Below are 21,236 nucleotides of genomic sequence, written 5' to 3' on the forward strand. Positions count from 1 at the left end.
TTTCAATATGTCTTCTGTAGAAGCCACTCCTAGAGCTGTCAAGACTACCTATGACAATTTAAACTATAAAAGCTTGAAGGAGCTCTGCATTGAAAGGAATTTAGGGATTGGGAAGAATCCCAATAAGGAGTACCTCCTAAATCTCCTCCTCCAGGATGACCAGGGAATAAGCACTGAGGAAGAGGTAGAGGATAACTCCAACGAGGAAAGCTCAGAGGAGCAAGATGACAATCCTGGGGAGGGTCCTTACACAGACCTATCTGTCAACAAGCCTCCTAGTATAACTGGTAGTGGTAAGGGTTCACACTCAAGCAGGGCTCCCTTCACCCCTAGAGGCCAGGTCACTAGAGTGGCCCCTGACAGAGATAAGTCTGCCTCTTCTCACTCTCATCTTACCTCTGCTTCAGAGGCTTCACATAATTCTAACCCTGAGGACCAATCCCTACCAGGAAGCTGAGGTTAGAGGAGGCCAGACTGAAGCTAATGCAGCAGCAGTTGGCCTTAGACAGGGAATCCCTGTCTGTGGAGAAAGAGAGGAAGGGGTTGGGGTTAGTTCCCCATGGTGGCAGCACCAGTTTTAGGAATACAAATGTCAGGGAACCCTCATTTGATTCTAGGAATCTGCACAAAGTTGTCCCTCCTTACTAGGATGGTGATGACATCAACAAGTGGTTTGCTGCACTTGAGAGGGCCTGTAAAGTTCAAAAGGTCCCTCATGTACAGTGGGCTGCTATCCTTTGGTTATCCTTCTCTGGCAAAGGTAGAGACAGACTTCTTATTGTCAGAGAGGATGATGCAGATAATTACCAGGTTCTTAAAAATGCACTCTTGGATGGTCAAGGTTTACCCACTGAACAATATAGACTTAAGTTCAGAGAGACCAGAAAGGAGTCATGACAGGACTGGACAGACTTTGTAGACTGTTCTGGTTCTGGGAAGGCCCTAGAAGGTTGGTTACATGGCAGTAAGGTGACTGATTATGAAAGCCTATATAACTTGATTCTGAGAGAGCATATATTGAATAATTGGGTGTCTGACGTGTTACATCAGTATCGTGTGGACTCAGATCTTACCTTTCCCCAAGAATTGGGAAAGAAGGAAGACAAATGGGTCAGAACAAGGGTGAGCAGAAAAGCTCATACAGGGGGTGACAAGGATGGCAAGAAGAAAGATGGTGAAAAATCTCAGGACAAGCATAGGGATAAAAGTAAACACAAAGGTCCTTCTTCAGGTCCAAAACACTCCTCTGGGGTGGGGATAAAACTTCTTCATCTTCTTCAAACTCTGCACACAATCAGAAAAAGCCTTGGTGCTATGTGTGTAGAAATAAAGGCAATTAACCAGGGGATAAGTCCTGCAGAGGTAAAGTCCCTAAGCCTATCACCACTAAGACATCAGACTCTAGTGTCCTTAGCAGTAGTGGTAATAATGGTGGGACTACTGGCAATAGTCAAACTTAAGCTGTACTTGGGTTCACCTTTGGGACCATAATAGAAGCTGGGGTAGACAGCCCCAAGACAGTTTCTGTCACACTTAGTGGCATTGGCCAAGCCACATTGGCTGCTTGTCCCCTTAACATTGATACATACAGGCAGTCAATCTTAATAAATGGTGTTGGGGCCCAGGCCTACAGGGACACAGGTGCCAGTATCACTTTGGGACTGAAAACTTAGTGTCACCTGCACAACACCACCTTGGACAGAAGGACCAAGTTACTGATGTCAATAACTCCACTCAGTCTCTTCCCCTAGCCATAGTTCAACTTAGTTGGGGTGGAGTTACTGGCCCTAAACAGGTGGTGGTATTACCTAGCTTACCTGTAGATTGTCTCTTAGGGAATGACCTAGAGGCCTAAGGTTGGGCTGAGGTAGAGTTTAGTACCTATGCATCCATGCAGGGTATCCCTGAGAAATTGCTTCCTCTCATTTTTGGTGAAATGAAAAAGCAAAGGAGAGAAAAAGGCCTGAAATCTCAGGATCCCTCTCCACCAACAGGTAAAAAGGGTATCAAACTATCCCTTCCCCACCCTGCCACTAAGGATACCATTCCTGTGGTAGGAGCAACCTCTCCTGAGGTGGAACCTGTACCAAAGGAGCCCTCAGCTACCACAGCTGGACTCCCAGAGGTAAAAGTCGCTCTCTGTGTGCACCATTTTAGTAAATATGGAGCATCCCTCCAGCCCTCCCAGAGAAACGTTAGTGCAGCCGCCTTGCACTGCCTCTAAACACTTAGGACAGCAGCCCTGTCCTAGTGAGGAGCTTATAGGACAGCAGACTTACCCTGCACCAACTCAAGAGAAACAGCAACCCTGTTCTCTCTTACAGCCATAAGAACAAAGTTTTTGCCCAGCTATGGCTTTATTGAGACAGCATCCCTGACTAGCATTTCCTGCATTTGACATAGGCCCAGTGGCCCAATCCCCCTGCCCAACTTTAAAACATACTCATAGGAACTCTGAGAATTTACACTCACACTGTTGGTTAGGTACAAATCTCCAAACAGGGTGGTTTACATCCCCACGGGGAAGTAACCATATAGTGGATGATAAAGGGAGTAACCACTCTATTGCAGATCTACTCTGCACTTATCAACACTTAGACAATAAAGTCTTAACTGGCCAAGGTTAGCCTTATTGTCCTTCATGTGGCAGTTGTGTGAGAAAGAAGCTTCTTTTTAGCATGGTTACCCCCACTTTTGGCCTGTTTGTGAGTCTGTGTCAGTGTGTTATTACTGTGTCACTGGGATCCTGCTAGCCAGGACCCCAGTGCCCATAGATAAAAACCTATATGTCAGTGTGTTTTGCCTGTCTCACTGGGATCCTGCTAGCCAGGACCCCAGTGCTCATAATTTATGACCTAATGTGTATGCCTGTGTAGTGCCTAACTGTGACACTGAGGCTCTGCTAACCAGAACCTTAGAAGGAGTATTGTCTCTAAGATATTTTGGTACTGTGTCACCCAAATAAATACCTTTATTTTTGGTAACACTGAGTATTGTCTTTACTTGTGTATAGTTCAGCCTGAGCTGCTCTGCTAAAGCTACCTCTATCAGCCTAAGCTGCTAGAACACTACTACATTTCACTAATAAGGGATAACTGGACCTGGTATAAGGTGTAAGTACCCAAGGTACCCACTACAAACCAGGCCAGCCTCCTACAGATACTCAAAGTTGTATCTGTGACTCTGTTCATAGGTAGAGGACACTGCATTGCAATCTGCAGTGAGGATCTTCCCATGCCCATCTGTGAAGATGGAAACTGTGCACAAAACTGATCAGTTAGACCCTTTAAAACTGTAGATACAATGACTAAGAACGGCAGTGGGGAGCTTCTGACTGCTTGATCCTGGACATATAGTTGGATGTTTTGTTATAGCCTTTTGAATGCCTTCTGGACTTGGACCTGCAAGGATTCTGTTGCTCTTATCTATTATATGGACATGATAAAGTGCAAGAAACATCTCGTGTGGTAAACAGTGTTAGGGTCTGCATAGAGCCTCCATTTTATAATGCAAATTTTTCACTTAGCATTTCTTTTCTGTCCATAACCTTTCTTTCGATTCATGTGATAATGAACTAAGAATTCACTTTACATGTTGCTTGAGTCTAGTAAGCATTGATGTCACCTAGTCTGTACACTCCGTCCAAGGCTGACCACACAAAACACAATGCCCTAAGTATTCTGATTGTCCTTGGAGACAGCTCTCTGTGTGTAGACATATCGCAGGGTCAAGCTTGCACCTCTGACACAGTGTGACACGTATGGTGATTGTATTATAATACCTGCTTCTGCACCTTATACAGTAGAGAAGCACTTCCACTGGGATTACCCTGGAATGTGGCACTCAGTGCCCAAAATGCAGCTTGGCTGACTCTGATGCTGATCCTCAATCTGACCTATAGCATCCACAAGACCAATAGCCTGCATTACACCAGACTAGATGTCTGGCTTCCTGGTACATCTTACCCAGGTATAGGGAGTCGGGTTTTCCTAATTGATCAGGCAGAGGGTAATTCACCTATGCTCTCAGCGGTATAGGTAGTTACAGATAGGAGGTGTACCTACACCATTACAAAACCATGGATAAACTGTTTATCTTTTTCAATATTTTTGTAATGCTGGTTACCATGCTTTGTCTCATGTACCTAATAATCGTAGCTCAATTCTTTCACGGAAGAATAAGACTGTTGCAATGAATGCTCTAAACAACATTTTCACATCTTTCTTGTATCAAATCATGGGTACTTCAAGAGGTAATGAAAGGATAGATCTGTTTCCACGATTTCCTTGGGAATCTGAGTAGTCATGTTTGAGGTTGCGAAACCCATTTGGTACCTTGGTGTGTTTAGTGTTTCTGATGGGGCACTGTGACGTAGCTGGGAACTGTGTCAACATTTTCCAATGGTTAATGTGGAATGAGTCCCTATACTCTGATGTTTATGTTGACCAGATAAACAGTCTTCCTTGATTTGTAGGAACTTTATAACACTCACCTCATATGCAGTATCCTGGCCTTGAGCCATGTGTAGCGGAGGGAACACAACAGAAGCTCAGACTGAGGGCAGGTTAAAAAGCCAGGTTTGGATCAGCTATTTGAAGATCATAAAATTGTGACATGTACAAATTTGACAGGGTAAATTATTCGAGTTGAAGGGGGCCAAATACGAAAAAGACCGCCCTTCATTTTGAATGGTATGAAAGCAATGAGAGGTAGTAGCTAAAGCGATATTCAAAGATCTCCGAGTCCTAGCTAGATGGTAGCAATTAATGGGGGCCTGGATGTATAGTGGGCCAGCCCCATACAGTGCATTGTGGGAAAAACTGAGAAGTTTGAAGATACACCTTTTCCTAATCGGCAGCTAGTGCAACCATCCAGCAGCCATGGCTATTCTGGAGCCTGACAGAAGTTGGAAAACCAAGCGTGCTGCAATATTTTGGATCGATTGAGGTCTCATCACCAGGGATGTGTTCATATCCATCATCAGGACATTCAAATAGTCCAAGTGACTATTCATATCGGCCTGAGTTACAGTTTTTCTACAATCCGCAGGAAGCCATGGAAACACCTTTCTGAGAAGGTTCAGAATATAAAACCAGGTACAACATGTGGCCTTCCGATGGCTTGCCATTAACAGTTGTCATCCATTACAAAACCAAGGTTTCTTACTACCTTTGTAGGACAGGGAGGGGGACCCACTTCCTGAAGCCATAAATCATCAGACCACATAAGGGCAGCTTTTCCAAAGAATGTAATCTCAGTTTTCACTCTCCACTTAGTAATTCCAAAGTGTGTACTGCTGAATACTGCTGACTTCATCTTGCCTGGGAATAAACCTAGATGTCTTGCTGCAGCCCTTTCCTGAACTGACATAGAGATGAAACACAACAGCAAGAGTACCGCTTTCCCGCTCATCAGAGGCAAGAGCCGTGCTACCCAAAAGGTATACTGCTACAAAGTGCATGTGAGCTCAGAGCCGGCACAGGCTATTGCATACAATCTGTTAATTCACCAACTGTTATCATCTTCTGCTTTGTGCTTCATTTTTACCTGGTTGTTGCTGTAGCAGGAAGCCAGTTGTCTAGCCACAGGTTGAGAGAGGCCTGTGTGGTCCAAGAGGACCCCGTCTGACATTTCTGTGAGCCAGACACCAATCTGGCCCCTGTTTTTTGTGCCTGTCCCCCTTGCTTTTGGAGATGCATGCTTTAAGCCTCAAAGCCCCTGTGTAGTCAGGCAACCACATATTAGGACAAACAGGGTCACTGATTCTCTATCCAGGAAATAGGCTTACCTTTCTGAAGCCTGTAAAAGCATTATTCAAACTTGCGATAACGACCTCCTTTCTTTGCATGTTACCATGTATGTTGTCGATAATCGCTATTTGAGTTGCTCTTTTCTTGTTGTGGTTACTTTGTTCAATATGTTGTGGCCTAGTAACATGGTATCCCTTTTGAAGGGAGGATTGTGAATCCTCCATTTAGAAGTGTACGTATTGTGGTCAGCTAGTTGCGGCAAATCATCTAATATTTTACCGTATTAGTTCATCCTTTCAATGTTTCTGTTATTGTCTTGTTGTGGGATTGTGGTTTTTAAAGCAGGAACGTTCCGAAGTTTGCAATCATCTAGTGATTTCAGTTATTACATAGGCAGAATCCCTGGTTTTACAACTATATTGGGTTGTGCTGTTGTTTCGTTGTGCTTTGTGTATGGTGTTTTGTGTGCTGTATTTTCTGTGACTTGACTTACGAGTTATACTGTAAATAAATGTATATATTTTAGAGTGTGAGAAAGTAGCCTCTTTCCAGCATGATTACCCCCATTTGTGGCCTGTTTGTCAGTGTGTGTGACTGTGTCACTGGGATCCTGCTAGCCAGGTCTCCAGTGCTTATGATTTGTTGCATACTTGTCAGTAAATGCTGGACTGTGTCACTGGAGTCCTGCTAACCAGGACCCCAGTGCTTATGCCCTCTCTGTTTCCAAATTTGTCCTTACATACTGGTACCTCAGTATTTCACTCCAAATTGGCATACTAGTCCTCCCTTATAAGTCCCTAGTATATGGTACTTAGGTACCCAGGGCATTGAGGTTCCAGGGGATCTCTATGGGCTGCAGCATTACTTTTGCCACCCATAGGGAGCCTACGCAAACGCTTCTGCAGGACTGCCATAGAAGCCTGTGTGAAATGGTGCATGCACCCTTTCACAGCCATTTTCATTACACCAGGTCACTTATAAGTCACTTATATGTCAGATCCTCCAACCCTGAAGGCTGGGTGCAAAGTATCTGTGTGTGAGGGCACCCTTGCACTATCAGAGGTGCCCCCACGTCACCCAGGACTTCAGTGCGAGGACACCATTTTACGCGTGCACTGGACATAGGTCAATACTTATGTCCAGTTTCACAATGGTAACCCCAAATATGGCCATGTAAGTTGTCTGACAACTGGGAATTGTATCCCAATACTGATACCAGTATTGGCTGCACAATCCCTTGCACTTTGGGGGCTCCACAGTAGACCCCCAGTACTGCCATACCAATCTTCCAAGGTTTTCCAGGCAGCCCGAGCTGAAGCCACCTCACAGACAGGTTTCTGCCCTCCTGTCGCTTGAGCAGCTCAAGCCCAGGAAGGAAGAACAAAGGATTTCCTTTTGGAGAGGAGTGTTACACCCTCTCCCTTTGGAAATAGGTGTTACAGGCATGGGAGGGGTAGCCTCCCAGAACCTCTGGAAATGTATTGAGGGGCCAGATGGTGCCCTCCTTGCATAATCCAGTCTACACCTGTTCAGGGACCCCCAGTCCCTGCTCTGGTGTGAAACTGGACAAAGAAAAGTGACCACTCTCCTGTCCATCACCACCCCAGGGGTGGTGCCCAGAGCTCCTCCAGAGTGTCACTGGGTTTTTCCATCTTGGATTCCAAAGTGGTGGGGCACTCTGGGAGCATCTGAGTGGGAAGTGCCAGCAGGTGACGCCAGAAACCTCCCCTGATAGGTGCTTACCTGGTTAGGGACCAATCCTTCTTTCAAGGCTGTTTAGGGTCTGTCCTCTGAGTGTTTCTTCAGATTCAGATTGCAAGACTCCAGCAGGAATCCTCTGCATCCTTTACTTCATCCTCTACCAACAGAACCGCAGCTGAATCCTCCAGGAACTCTACAAACTGCAACAAAGAAGCAAAGACAACTTCTGCAACATTGTAACTTCTGCTCCTGCCCGCAACTGCACCAGTTTCCAGGTTGTGCCTCCTCTGAGGACTGCCTGTCTTCAGCCTGCAACAGAAGAACCAAAGGAATCTCTCATGGAGTGACAGAGTCACTTCCCTGCTTCTGCAGCAAAGACCGGTGGCGTTGGTCCCCTCTCCAGATGATGAGCGTGGATCCAGCAACACAGGTGGTGTACTAAAGTGACCTCGACAGTCCCAACGTCCAGCTGTCCAACTTTGACCAAGGTAAGAGTTGCCTCCCCTTGCATGACAGTACCCCTGTGCACCGCATGACTTGCACTTGCCAAGGCTTGTGTGCAACCTTCCAAGAAGGTTCCCACCACTCCATCTTGCGACGCACAGCTTCCGGAATGGTTCTCCGGTGGCGTAGGATCCCTGTGTGTCGTGCTGCATGGGCCTCCATTTGCACCTTCTTTGTCCCCGTGCTGTGGGACTCCTGTGTGCACTACCTGGTCTTCTGAGGGCTCTCTGAGTTGCTCAGAGCCCCCTCTGTCTTCCCCTCCTGGGTAGAGGCCACCAGGGCCATTTTCCACTAACCACGAGCTTTGTGTGTGCCAGGGCTTGTTTGCCGAATCCAGCAGCGCAAACCAGACTGCAATCATCCATCAGGTGTGGGACATCTTCTGCACCAACCAGGAACCTGCATCTGTCTTCTTTGGTGCATAACTGACTTTGTCTTCTCACCGGTGGTTCTTCTTTTGCACCATCATCCGGGTTAGCAGGGGCTCCTGTTCTCCCTGGACTCTTCAGTGCTTCTTGGACTTGGTCCCCTTCTTCCACAGGTCCTCAGGTCCAGGAATCCATTGTTAGAGTCCTGCAGTCTCTTCTGGTTCCTGCATACTCTTCTATCATGACTTCTTGTGTGTTTCAGGAAACTTACTGTGATTTACTCCTGCTTGCCTGGGCCCTGGGGTGGGTTATATTACTTACCTTAAGTGTTTTCTTACACTCTCAGAGCCCCCCTACACACTACACTTGCCTAGGTGGGAAACCGACTTCCGCATTCCACTATTTTAATGTATGGTTTGTATTCCCCCTAGGCCCATTGCAACCTATTGTGATTTTCACTATTTGCACTGTTTACTGACTGTATACTTACTTGTTTATGGATACTAGTGTATATAGTGTGTATATTACTTACCTCCTAAGGGAGTAAAGTCTCTAAGATATGTTTTGCATTTGTGTCACCAAAATAAAGTACCTTTATTTTTGTAACACTGAGTATTTTCTTTCAGGTGTGTGCGTACTGCGTGACTACAGTGGTATTGCAAGAGCTTTGCATGTCTCCGAGTTCAACCTTGGCTGCTCTGCCTACAGGTACCTCTAGACAGCCTGGCTTCTAGACACTGACTACATTTCAGTAATAAGGGATAACTGGACCTGGTATAAGGTGTAAGTATCTTTAGTACCCACTACAATCCAGGCCAGCCTCCTACACTGAGTTATTATTGAAGTGTAAAAACGCCACGGTTTTAAGATGAATGATGTCTTAAGCAACTGAAGAGGTCTAGCAGCACTATTTTACCACCTCAGACAATGGTAAACAGTTCCTTGTGAAAGGAACTTTCAAGATATGAGCTGGTATAGGCTGGAAATGTAGAATCATTTGTTGCCATACACCTAAAGAAAACAACAGAACATAATTCCATAGCATGCCCAAAGAAACATTACACAATTAAAACATAACAGGGCACATTACAACAGCACAGAATGCAGCAGAAAATCTGCAGCACAACATACCAACCTCACATTGCAATAGTTCGGCAGAAATGACATAGAAGCCCAAATAACAAGAGAGCATAACATTTCCACCACAAAATTCCACAGAACAAATATGGACAAATGTTCTTCTCGCTCACCTATATTGTCCTGTTTTCATAATACAGGGGTAAAAGGTGTTTACTGCAAGCACCGCCTTAACTTACACTGAGAATATAAAATGGCGCCAATCAAAAATGTTTTGTGATTTGGCCTTCATCTTAAGTTAGTGCTCTTATTGCTCACTTTATATGACATAGCCCTATAACTCTCAAAACTATGGGCCAGTAATTTCTGAGTTTCCAGTGGCACACATTTGTTTTCCATAAACTTCTCTGGAGAAGATGGGTTATTGAGGATGACTTAATTTTCTTTGCTTTCCCCAAGTTAAATGATTAAAAGATGTATTCACATTAACTCATTCATGCTTACTAAATGCTAGGGGACAGTCGAGCCTTAGAAAACCAAATAATCAAGCAGGTAATGATGCCTACTTACTTGGAAACTGTAGGATAATAGAGCATAACGAGTCCTTCCACACAAAGCAGGATGGCCAGACCCCAAGTCATCATGTGATATAACACAATGGTACTAGAAAAAAATAGAAAAACAAACAATCACATAGACTGCCTGCCATTTATATCAAAATGTAAACATGTATGGTTGAACATAATTTTAGCCCTTCTGTGGCTTTCAGTGCCATTTTTGCTAGACCTTCATTTTTAAATACAAACTAAAATAGGGAGGATTTTTTCCTATTGAAACATGAATGTGACCAATTTTCTAGGAACAAAATATTCTGGGATACGCCTGAGAAACCACAAAGACAGAATATATACATATTGTGGGCACAATTCCATTCCAACATTTCGGGATTAAATTTGTTTAATTGGTGATAGTGCAATTTTGCATGAATACATCAAGAATGCACAGATTTTGCTAATGCAGTTTTGCTCTCATGCTGGACCCACAGAGTTGTCCAAAATGTTATTTCACCGGTCAGAAGCTCAAGTTTTCATTTTTTCTCTATGCAAGCAACGCAAATATTGGCACTAGATCTATCTGTGTCATTGCAATCTGTGTAATTCATCTGTAGAACCGCAGTCAAGCAAAAAACAGTTGTTGGTCAGAAATTCACAACTTCCCTCTGACTCATCTGTAGATATACCAGTGGGGAACTTAGTTTCAGCACTACTCTGAGAGACTGAAAGGATCCCACTTTATTCATCCAGAATGGAGACAAGAGCAGCATTACGATGGAATCATGTTTAATCCATACAGGGCTCTGGGAAGATGGGTGGGTCATCCCTCTCTGTCCGGGCATTATTGAGGATAGCAGGTGCAAGAGCAATGATGACCGGTGGTGGCCGATGGGCTGTTGCGATGACATAATTGCTTTTTCCTCAGGTTAACAGCTTCTCCTAGAAGGCAATGTCAAAGCAAGACTCATTGCACAATCCCTCCGCCGACGAGATTGTGGCCTCCCTTGCCACACTGCAGGAGGCCTGCCAACCTCGTGTTTTTACAGTGAATAGTAGAGGGGTATTTACCTCTCTCGGGTCCTACATTCCTTTTTGGGCAAAGAGCAGCGGCAGCCGGAGTATTGGGCACAACAGGAGCATGAGGGGGAAGACACCTGAGTCCCTACTTTTGGGTTCACTAACCTCCTCTCACCTCACAGAAGCCTAAGGGAAGACAGCCCGGGACCCTCAAGTTTCATGGACATAATAGATGGCACCAGGAACAAACAATGTCCAGGGAGGGTAAAAGTAAGGCACTGTGGCCGTATAATCAGTAATATCTCAGCAAAGAATTTCATAAAGATAAAGAGGTGAGGTGGACACATCACCAGCAGGAGGAAGAGAGTGTGGGGGGGGGGGGGGGTCCAGCAAGAAGTGGAAGATGGCAGACCATCATGACGCTGCTTCTAGAGGAAGACAACCCTGTGGGAAATACCAAGTGAGAGAAGGACTCAGACTCAGCGATGCAAGGAGATGTTTTTGCGCTTCAGGGATTCGGTAGGGCCGTAGGCGAATAGTTTGGCCCTCCGGTGTTCTAATACTGTGGTGAATTAACGTAGTTCTACCTGTTGTCTCAGAAAAAAAATGCAAGTGATTTTGTAACAGGGAAGATAGTTGGGACATTTCAGCTTCGGTAAGAGAGCTATTTATACATGGACCTTCCCACTGTTCTTTGCTCATGGTGGGATAGAGGTCCATACCTAAAGCAGTGGTTGATGTTATGAGACACCCAGTAGCAGAGGTGTTGGGGACGTCTTCTGGTGTTTCCCATTTTTTTAGTAAATTGACATGGTATATTTGGGTCCTCTTTGGGTGCTGATTTAATTCTATGAGGTAGGTGACGGGGGAAACTGCTTTTATCACTCTATAGGGCCCTTGCCATTTAGCTAACAGTTTATTTTCGGAGGTTGGTCGCATTATTAGGACTTGTTCATCAGGGTGAAAAGATCGTAGTTTGGTCCTTTGGTCGTAATTGGCTTTTTGATTTGCCTGTGCCTTCTCTAGATGTGTTCGTACATCATCCCAGATGGTTTGTAAATGGGATTTCAATTTATGGACATACTCTAGTAAGGGTTTTCCTTCATCCCCTTCTTCTTCCCACATTTCTGAGGCCATATCAAGTAGATTACGGGGTTGTCTAACAAACACTAATTCGAAAGGACTATGTCCCGTGGATGATTGTTCATGGGTCCGGATGGCATAGAGGACCAGAGGCAGTTTCTGGTCCCAGTCCCTTCCGGAGTCATCCACTGTTTTTCTCAGCAGGGTTTTGATGGTGCGGTTATAGCATTCTACTAAGCCATCAGTTTGGGGGTGGTATACAGAGGTTTTTATCTGAGTGATCCCTAATATTTTACAGATTTGTTTCATAAGGGCCGACATAAAAGGAGTACCTTGGTCGGTTAGGATTTCTTGGGGAAACCCTACTCTAGAGAAGAAGGTTATCATGGCTTGGGCTACCGATTTCGTGGTCATACTGGGTAAGGGAATTGCTTCTGGATATCTGGTAGCGTAGTCTACCAAGACTAATATATAGGTGTGACCCTTGGATGATGGTAAGAGGGGTCCGACCAGATCCATACCCACATGACAAAAAGGAATCTCAATAATGGGCAGGGGTTGTAGAGGGGCTTTCTTTAGGGTCCCTGGTTCTGTTAATTGACACCTAGGACACTGTGAGCAGTATTTTCTGATTTGAGCATAAACCCCGGGCCAATAGAACCGCCTTAATAGATATTCCTCAGTCTTTTCTCGACCGTAATGTCCACCCCCTGGCTGGTTATGGGCTAAGAATAGGACCTGATTCCGATAGGGTTCAGGTACCACCAATTGTTTCTTCTCTCAGTTTGCGGACGTAGTAATTCTATACAGAAGATTCTTATGGATTAAAAAATAAGGACCCACCTCCTTTGTGGACTCAGTTTTGGCATTTTTCCATGCGTGAGATAGGGTGGGATCCTGCCGCTGGCTAGCTCTGAAAGAGATGGTGGTGTTGTCAGTACTGGCTACAAGTTTCTCTGGGGTCTGTTCAGACCTTGTCCCTTGATACTTTTGTTTTTCTTGTCTTTTCTCTCTCCTGGTTAGTTTTATACGAACTGGAGGACTTTCAATGTGACTGTTGGAAAACGGTGCTTCCATCCACCAATCAGGAGATTGCATGGGTACCCTTGTTTTTTCTAAGAGATCATAGAACCGGATATAATCCATACCGATGATACAGTCTTCTATCAGTCTGTCCATAATCCCTACTGGAAGAAAATCGTGAAACTCTCCCCACTCTACTCTGACCAGCCCTAGTGGATAATGCTCCTTGTCCCCATGAATGCAACAGATAGTAACCCACTGGCTGCCTTAACAAGTCTTTGCGTATTACTGACTGGCTACAGCCCGAATCAATTAAGGCTTCTATTGGGGTTCCGTTTATGTTTATGCTTTGTTTGAACTTACGGTTCCCTCTACCAGTACATAATACTCTACCCCGGGTGACCCCGATTTCCATAGGTTCAACCCCGTCACTTTTTTTTGGGCACCCTCTTGCAATGTGTCCCCACTCTCCACAACTAAAACATTGGGGTTGCTGCATGGGATAACCCTCTCTGTGTTTGTGGGTCCCTGGTTCTTCCAGTGGTCGTCGGGGAGAATATTTGAGTGGAGCCACGGGCGGTCTTACACTGTTCCTGGGGCCTAAAGTCTTAACATCCATAGATCGGTGATAGGCGCAGGCTAGATCTATAGCCACTTCTGTGTCTATCTTGGGGTGTTGTCTTATCCAGTTCCTGGTACTACTTGGGAGAGAGTCTAGGTATTGTTCCAAAATAACTGCTTTAATGACATCCTCACGGTTTGTTCCTAACGGTCCCAGACACTTCAGTCCCAAATCCTTAATCCTGAAATAGAAAGTACGGGGATCTTCACTCTGTCCCCATTTCACCTTTCTGAACTTCATTCTATAATATTCCGAGTCATGACCGACCCTTTCTAGGATACTACTCTTAATATCCTTGTATGGGGTGGTACCTCCGGGATTAGCGGCCTGGTATGCTGTCTGGAGGATTCCCGTTAGGAGGGGTGCGATATACTGTCCCCATCGGTCTTCCGGCCACTGGGCCGAGGAAGCCACACGTTCGAAGTTTGTGAAGAAGGAGTCAGGGTCTTCCAGTTCTTGGAATTTTTGCAAGACGGAGCTCGGAACATTAGGGTGTACTTTGCTGGCTGCAATGGTGTCAGTTAATTTCTGTAGCGCAGTCTCATGTACCAGCTGGTTATTAGCCATGTTAGTGGCTTGGCTTTTTAATGCCGTTTGAAGAGAATTCAAAGGGAAGATGTGCAGATACTAAGAGGTGTCAGGACTACTCTTAAAGAGGAGTAAAATAGATCCAAGCACGAAGGGCACATGGGTCTCAATGAGTAAAGTAGGTTTTTGACATGTACTGTGTGGGCATTGAAAAAATGGTTGAAGAAAAGAGGACAGGAAACAGAACCATTATATGTACATGAGGACATGAGTATGGTGAAACCTAAGCAAGTACTAGGTGTTTTACGACTTTGCTTAAAAAGTACAGGTTTAGGTGACACTGACTGGGGAAACCACTCTTTCAGGGTAGGTGCAGCAACAGTGGGATTTCAGAAAGGGATGGATAAGAAAGAGTTGAAACTTTTGCGGAGATGGAGGAGTGACTGACTGCATGGTAGACCCAATTGCTTTCAATAGGCATTTAACAGGAGCAAAAAACCCAGCGGACATCAATAAAGCCAGGAGAGAAATGAACAGGAACACTTCGGGGTTTTGCAGGGCACAAGGATTTGAAGTTATAAGTCATAAAGGATCCAACAATTTTGTCTGAGAAGCAGGTGTTGTTTAGGGAGGGCAGGCTCATTGGGGAAAGCATAATACCTAGATGGAATAATGGGGTTTTAGGGACTCTGAAGGATGGAAAATGAACACCTCTGGTCAGCACCTATAGGAGAGAGGAAGCACCACCTTGAGTGATGGGTCCTTCCAATGATGGTCAGAAGGGCACTTAGAATGGGATTTGGGGGATCAGGAAAGAAGAGACTAAGGTAAGGTTAAGAATTTAAGACTGAACAAAAGGATGGCAGGCTTGGTACAAGGGTGGTCAAGCCTCCCAGGAGGAAAAAGCAGAAGGGGCCGAAAGAAACACCAGAGGAGGCTCAGGGGGCAGATATGGTAAAGAAGAGGTGAAACAGAGAAGTTTAAAGGGGGCGAGAACTGTTTAGGGGAGGTTGGATGGGTTGATTGTCATTGTTTAGTTCAATGTTTAGGACACTTTAGGTTGGACGGCAATAAGCCACAGGATGTTATTGTTGACATGCCCTGCTTGCTCCCCAGTAAAGTCTTTTTACACCTAGAGAATGCCTGTGATTGCTTTCTCCTCCAAACTCATTTCAGGAGCGATGGAAACTTCTGACACAGACTTCAATGATAAGTCAATCCACTCCTTTGCAGTATGTAGCACAGCAATATCACTCAACTGGCTTAAGCAAAAATCAGCAGTTTAAATGTTGCAAATGGGCACACGGCACAATAGTAAAGGCACTCAGACCGGAAAAAAATCTAGCCATTGCTTGTATGTATTCTCAAGTCGTCACTGTACAAAGAGCATAGAGGTGCTTGGACCACAAACATTGGCTGCTCACTTACCAGCTGACTCCACCTGAAAACAAAATGAGTTTTAGACATCTCATGCTCCTGTAAATACACCTAAGCAAATAACAAACAATCCACCCTAAGGCTGATTATTTTGTTCGGTGACAAACCAGTGCCACTGTGAAGCAAGAAAGGAAGGTCAAATAAGAAGCTCCCAGAAAGACTATGGGGCAGATTTACTAAATCTTATGCAACACTGAGCAGCAGCCAAAAAAGCTGTGCAGCACTGTGCAAGGAGAGAGCAGAAGAGCACCATATTTACAGAAATATGGCACTCTCCTCCCCTCTCCCTAGCGCCAGCGCTGAAATTATCTGCTCTGCAGCACGCACACATCTTTGCACCATAGTGCAATGGTGTTTGTGTGAGTCTAGCATAGGTTTTGTATCGGAAGTACAGCCTTCCAGTACAAAATACTATGCTTAGACAAACTTTCTCACATTGCATGTGTGCTGTACAGTGCAAAAGTCAGAAACGAATAGGAGAAATACAAGTATTTCTCCGTGATGGCGCCTAATTGGAATGGGCGCTATTTTTTTACGCGAAACTCTGTATCCTTTTTTTTTGTAAATAAGGGACCTCATTTAGAAGAATCTAACACTTCTGCATCAAAGTTTCCGATTACTTGCGCCTGCCGTAAATACCCTACCAATGCCATGGATGCACTGAATATACGATACAGAGCTCCTTAGCGCAACTTTTCACGGATGCGTCAGAAATTCTGACGCAGCTGTTGCCGCTAAAGTGACACATTGCTGAGTTGCATCATAAAACTGAAACGTGAAAACACATGAGAGTCTTATGTTAAAAGCCCTGCAACAATTGTTTCACCTGGTCTGAGCAGGCATAAGAATTTTGACGCAGTCAAGTGGCAGAGTAACGCAGTTAAAAGTTGTACATTTCACTGTGTCAGTTCTGAGTGGTTTTTAATGTAGGAACACAGGAACGCCTACCCTGCATACATTCTACCTGGTGCAGGTATAATGTGACCCAGCCCTTTATAAACTGAATCATTGGGCCCAGTGTGTCAGTTTGTAGATATGGAGCAGTGTGGAGCACTGATTGCACCACCGCTGCTTCAAAACAAATGACACAACAGCAGCAAAAGCTCCTTGTAAATGAGGCCCAAGGTTTTGCATCATAAACCTTGGGTGGTTGCATGGGAACGCCCATGCACCACCCATGGAACACCCCCTTGACACTAAGCAATGCAAAGCAACACATAGCACCTCTTTGTGTTACTTTTAAGTGATTTTCCAGCCCAAAACACGTTTTGGGCTGGGAAGTAAATAAATACAAAAAGATTTTGCATCGATTTGAGTCACTTTTGTGATGCAAACACAGCGCAAAATCGTAGTAACTATACCCCTAAAAATCACCTTTTAGCGTAAATAGGGCACTGTATACCACTGAATACTCCTCGCAATTCAATAAGCAAAAATAAAACATGCACCTAACTACCACTTCTGCTTAAATATCTCTAATTTGACGTAACAACAGCCCAACATCCAACTACCTGATTAATCGCTACTGGTGTCTCTGCCATCTTTAAGTCCCGCTCTGCACCACTCTGCTTTTGGATGGTCCCAAACTGTGGTCCTTGCTGCCCAAATTTTAAAAATGTGGACATCAACTTCGAGCAAATGAACAAGCTGGTGAGGAACTCCAACTTTTAATTATCATTATGGGAGAAAGTAATTTATCTCCGGCAAAAGAATCAATGCAAAGAGTGAGCTACATCGAGGACTCTCCTTCTGGACTACATCGGGAGTTGCTTCATTGAGAGACGCTACATCGTAAGTACGTTTTTTTACTTTTTCACTAGGAGTCACATCATATCCCAAGTAACTTTAACTAAATAATAATAACTAACATAAAATGTATTACCTAAACCTTAAATATATCTTTACTATACAAATCAGTAAAGTAATACAGTTCGGAAAAATGATACCTTCGATTAAATAGAAACTAACTTAGGAGAATTAAGTAAAACATATTTATTTAATACAGAATTTTTTAAAAAGGTATCGAGAAAGGCAATTTATTTTGAAAACTAACAATATATGTGTATATATATATATATATCCAAACATAAACACTGTCCTGGTCAGTGACGAGGCGGATTCTTAAGCGGTCCGGCGCGGGTTCCAGGAGCCCAAAATCTCACATATAGCAATTTCATAATCCAGAAAAGGATAACCGGACACCATGACCATGCAAATTTACATTTATTAACGCGTTTCGGCCATAGCCTTGCTCACAATACTCCTCTAATTCATTCTAGTCACATATAAATCTAAATTACAAAACATGAAAGAAGGACTAATTTCCAAGACAGGTTCCTCAGGAAGGAAAAAGTGGCAGCCATTTTGAACTATATCTTTTTGCATAATAGAAATACTAAAAGCGACACAATGTTTACTGCAGTTCCTCCTATAATGAAGAACTATATTTATATTTATGTTACCTTCAGTTTGTCAACATTTAGTAAATGTATATAATAGTACAGGCTAAGTTTATTTACCCTCTTTAGTTTAAAAATATTATAGTTCTTTTATTCCATTAATAGCAGAAACATCCACTTGTCCCCTCTGTCTGTTTTTCCAAGTTAACTCACCTAAGATGCTATCTTCACATTGAGTCCCTAATCGTCCACTCTTATCTCCAATGTTAAATAGTGTATTTAAATTCACTTCTAAAACCAATTACCAGTGTTATAAAAACATAAATACTTTAAATATAACCCATGAATGAATAAGACTAATTGTAAAAATCTAAAATGTAGAAAACCCCAACCATTGTGGCTTACTGTTATCCATCTTGTCATCTTATTATTCCGTTATTTAAACATCACATTTTGACAGCTGATACCGATATAATATCCAGACTATCTATGAATAGTACCTCAATTTAAATAAATATGAATATTAAATACATTCAATAGTCTCGGAATAAATAAATAAATAAACAAGTCTACAAATTGTAAACTCCTAAAGCACCAGTGCTACACATATTCCCTCAACACACATATTAATAACCCCAAAATATACAAACAGTGGAATACCAAAATAGAATTATTTACAATTATTAACTAAGTCATCTTTGGTAGTATCAAAAAATTCATTAATCGAAAAATCAGAAAATCAAAAAACTCAGGACATGAATTTAATTTTTTCTCAAATGTACAGCTAACTCCTCACTTAGGTTTAATCCTTGTGGAGCAAGGGTCTCGAAGTCAATAATATATTTCGACTCGAGAATCCTCAGTTTTACAACTCTGTCCCCTCCACGTGGGTCCTTCTTCACCTGATCAATAACTAAAAATGTTAACTTATTGACATCTCTATTATGCATAATCTGAAAGTGCCTTGGCACTGGATACTTTTGATCATTGTGTTTTATGGCTCTCATATGTTCGAGAATCCTCTTTTTTGCTCGATGAATTGTGCTGCCTATGTACACCTTATCACAAGGGCAAATTAGGCAGTAAATGCAGTAATCAGTGTTACAATTAAAGAGACCTCTGATTTTGAAATGTCTATCTCCTAACTTAAGGGTATTGGAATTCTCACTCTTACTGCATGCTTTACAATTCAAACAGCATACAAAGCCTATACTTTCATTGCCTTTGTCATAAGTATTGGAAGTAACCATGTTATGGCTCAGATTGTTTCGCAAGGATTTACTCTTTCTAAAAGTGATCTGCGGTGTCTCGTGTATATATTGTGTCAATACAGAATCTGTGTGTAGAATATGCCAGCTTCTATTTAATATAGACCTGACACTCTTTGATTGTTTAGAAAAAGTCGTAATGAATCTTATACTTTCTTCCTCAATAACTTTGGTGTTACGAGTGTCAAAGAGCAGGCTTTCTCTTGTAATTTTACTGACCTTGTCCATTGCTTGAGCAATCAGGTGTTCACTATATCCCCGTTCTTTAAATCTTGTACACATATTTCTCTGTTCAAGTTCAAAGTCAAGGGCAGTACTGCATATACGTTTTGCTCGCAGAAGTTCCCCATAAGGGATACTGCGTATGAGACTGCCCGGATGTGCACTCTGTGCACTAAGGAGGCTGTTCCCTGCTGTTTTTTTCCTATACAGTTTTGTGGTGAGTCTTTCTGCAAGGATTAAACCTAAGTGAGGAGTTAGCTGTACATTTGAGAAAAAATTAAATTCATGTCCTGAGTTTTTTGATTTTCAGATTTTTCGATTCATGAATTTTTTGATACTACCAAAGATGAATTAGTTAATAATTGTAAATAATTCTATTTTTGTATTCCACTGTTTGTATATTTTGGGGTTATTAATATGTGTGTTGAGGGAATATGTGTAGCACTGGTGCTTTAGGAGTTTCCAATTTGTAGACTTATTTATTTATTTATTTATTCCGAGACTATTGAATGTATTTAATATTCATATTTATTTAAACTGAGGTACTATTCATAGATAATCTGGATATTATATCGGTATCAGCTGTCAAAATGTGATGTTTAAATAACGGAATAATAAGATGACAAGATGGATAACAGTAAGCCACAATGGATGGGGTTTTCTACATTTTAGATTTTTACAATTAGTCTTATTCATTCATGGGTTATATTTAAAGTATTTATGTTTTTATAACACTGGTAATTGGTTTTAGAAGTGAATTTAAATACACTATTTAACATTGGAGATAAGAGTAGACGAATAGGTACTTAATGTGAAGATAGCATCTTAGGTGAGTTAACTTGGAAAAACAGTCAGAGGGGACAAGCGGATGTTTCTGCTATTAATGGAATAAAAGAACTATAATATTTTTTAACTAAAGAGGGTAATTAAACTTAGCCTGTACTATTATATACATTTACTGAAGGTTGACAAACTGAAGGTAACATAAATATAAATATAGTTCTTCATTATAGGAGGAACTGCAGTAAACATTGTGTCGCTTTTAGTATTTCTATTATGCAAAAAGATATAGTTCAAAATGGCTGCCACTTTTTCCTTCCTGAGGAACCTGTCTTGGAAATTAGTCCTTCTTTCATGTTTTGTAATTTAGATTTATATGTGACTAGAATGAATTAGAGGAGTATTGTGAGCAAGGCTACGGCCGAAACGCGTCAATAAATGTAAATTTGCATGGTCATGGTGTCCGGTTATCCTTTTCTGGATTATGAAATTGCTATACGTGAGATTTATATACATATATATATATATATATATATATATATATATAAAATTTATATACTATTTTTATGCATCACCTATACCATGCGCTGAACATAATTTTACATTTGCAACAGTACGTCATGTCACAATCTCAGCATCTAAGTGAGTATATCAAGTTTTAACAAACTGTAAATGCAAAGGAGTGAGTTGCAGGCATATTACAGTTTCAGAAATATTGCGAGATCTATCAATCACCATGTCACAAAGAAATATAAGCAAAGTTAAGCAGTACAATACAGTGAGGGCAAATGTAGTAGGAAATATTGAATCGGAAATTTGGGCGGGTCACATATATACAACAATATAGTAACTATAGTATCAAGGGACAAAATAGGTTAGTGCACAAAGGGAACATAGGATTTA

The 21,236-nt window shown here is 42.6% G+C and overlaps 1 protein-coding gene across 2 annotated transcripts in view; it reads right to left on the reverse strand.

The window, feature by feature from the left end:
• Positions 1 to 21,236, reverse strand: part of GPR143 (G protein-coupled receptor 143) — a 362,560-nt gene that overhangs the window by 249,038 nt on the left and 92,286 nt on the right. For both annotated transcript variants that reach the window (XM_069205143.1, XM_069205144.1), the window contains exon 4: positions 9,971 to 10,063. In XM_069205143.1, coding sequence (XP_069061244.1) covers positions 9,971 to 10,063 — 93 coding nt within the window. The remainder of the gene's footprint in view (positions 1 to 9,970; positions 10,064 to 21,236) is intronic.

The sequence above is a fragment of the Pleurodeles waltl genome, chromosome 8, assembly GCF_031143425.1.
Source record: "Pleurodeles waltl isolate 20211129_DDA chromosome 8, aPleWal1.hap1.20221129, whole genome shotgun sequence".
Lineage (NCBI taxonomy): Eukaryota > Metazoa > Chordata > Amphibia > Caudata > Salamandridae > Pleurodeles > Pleurodeles waltl.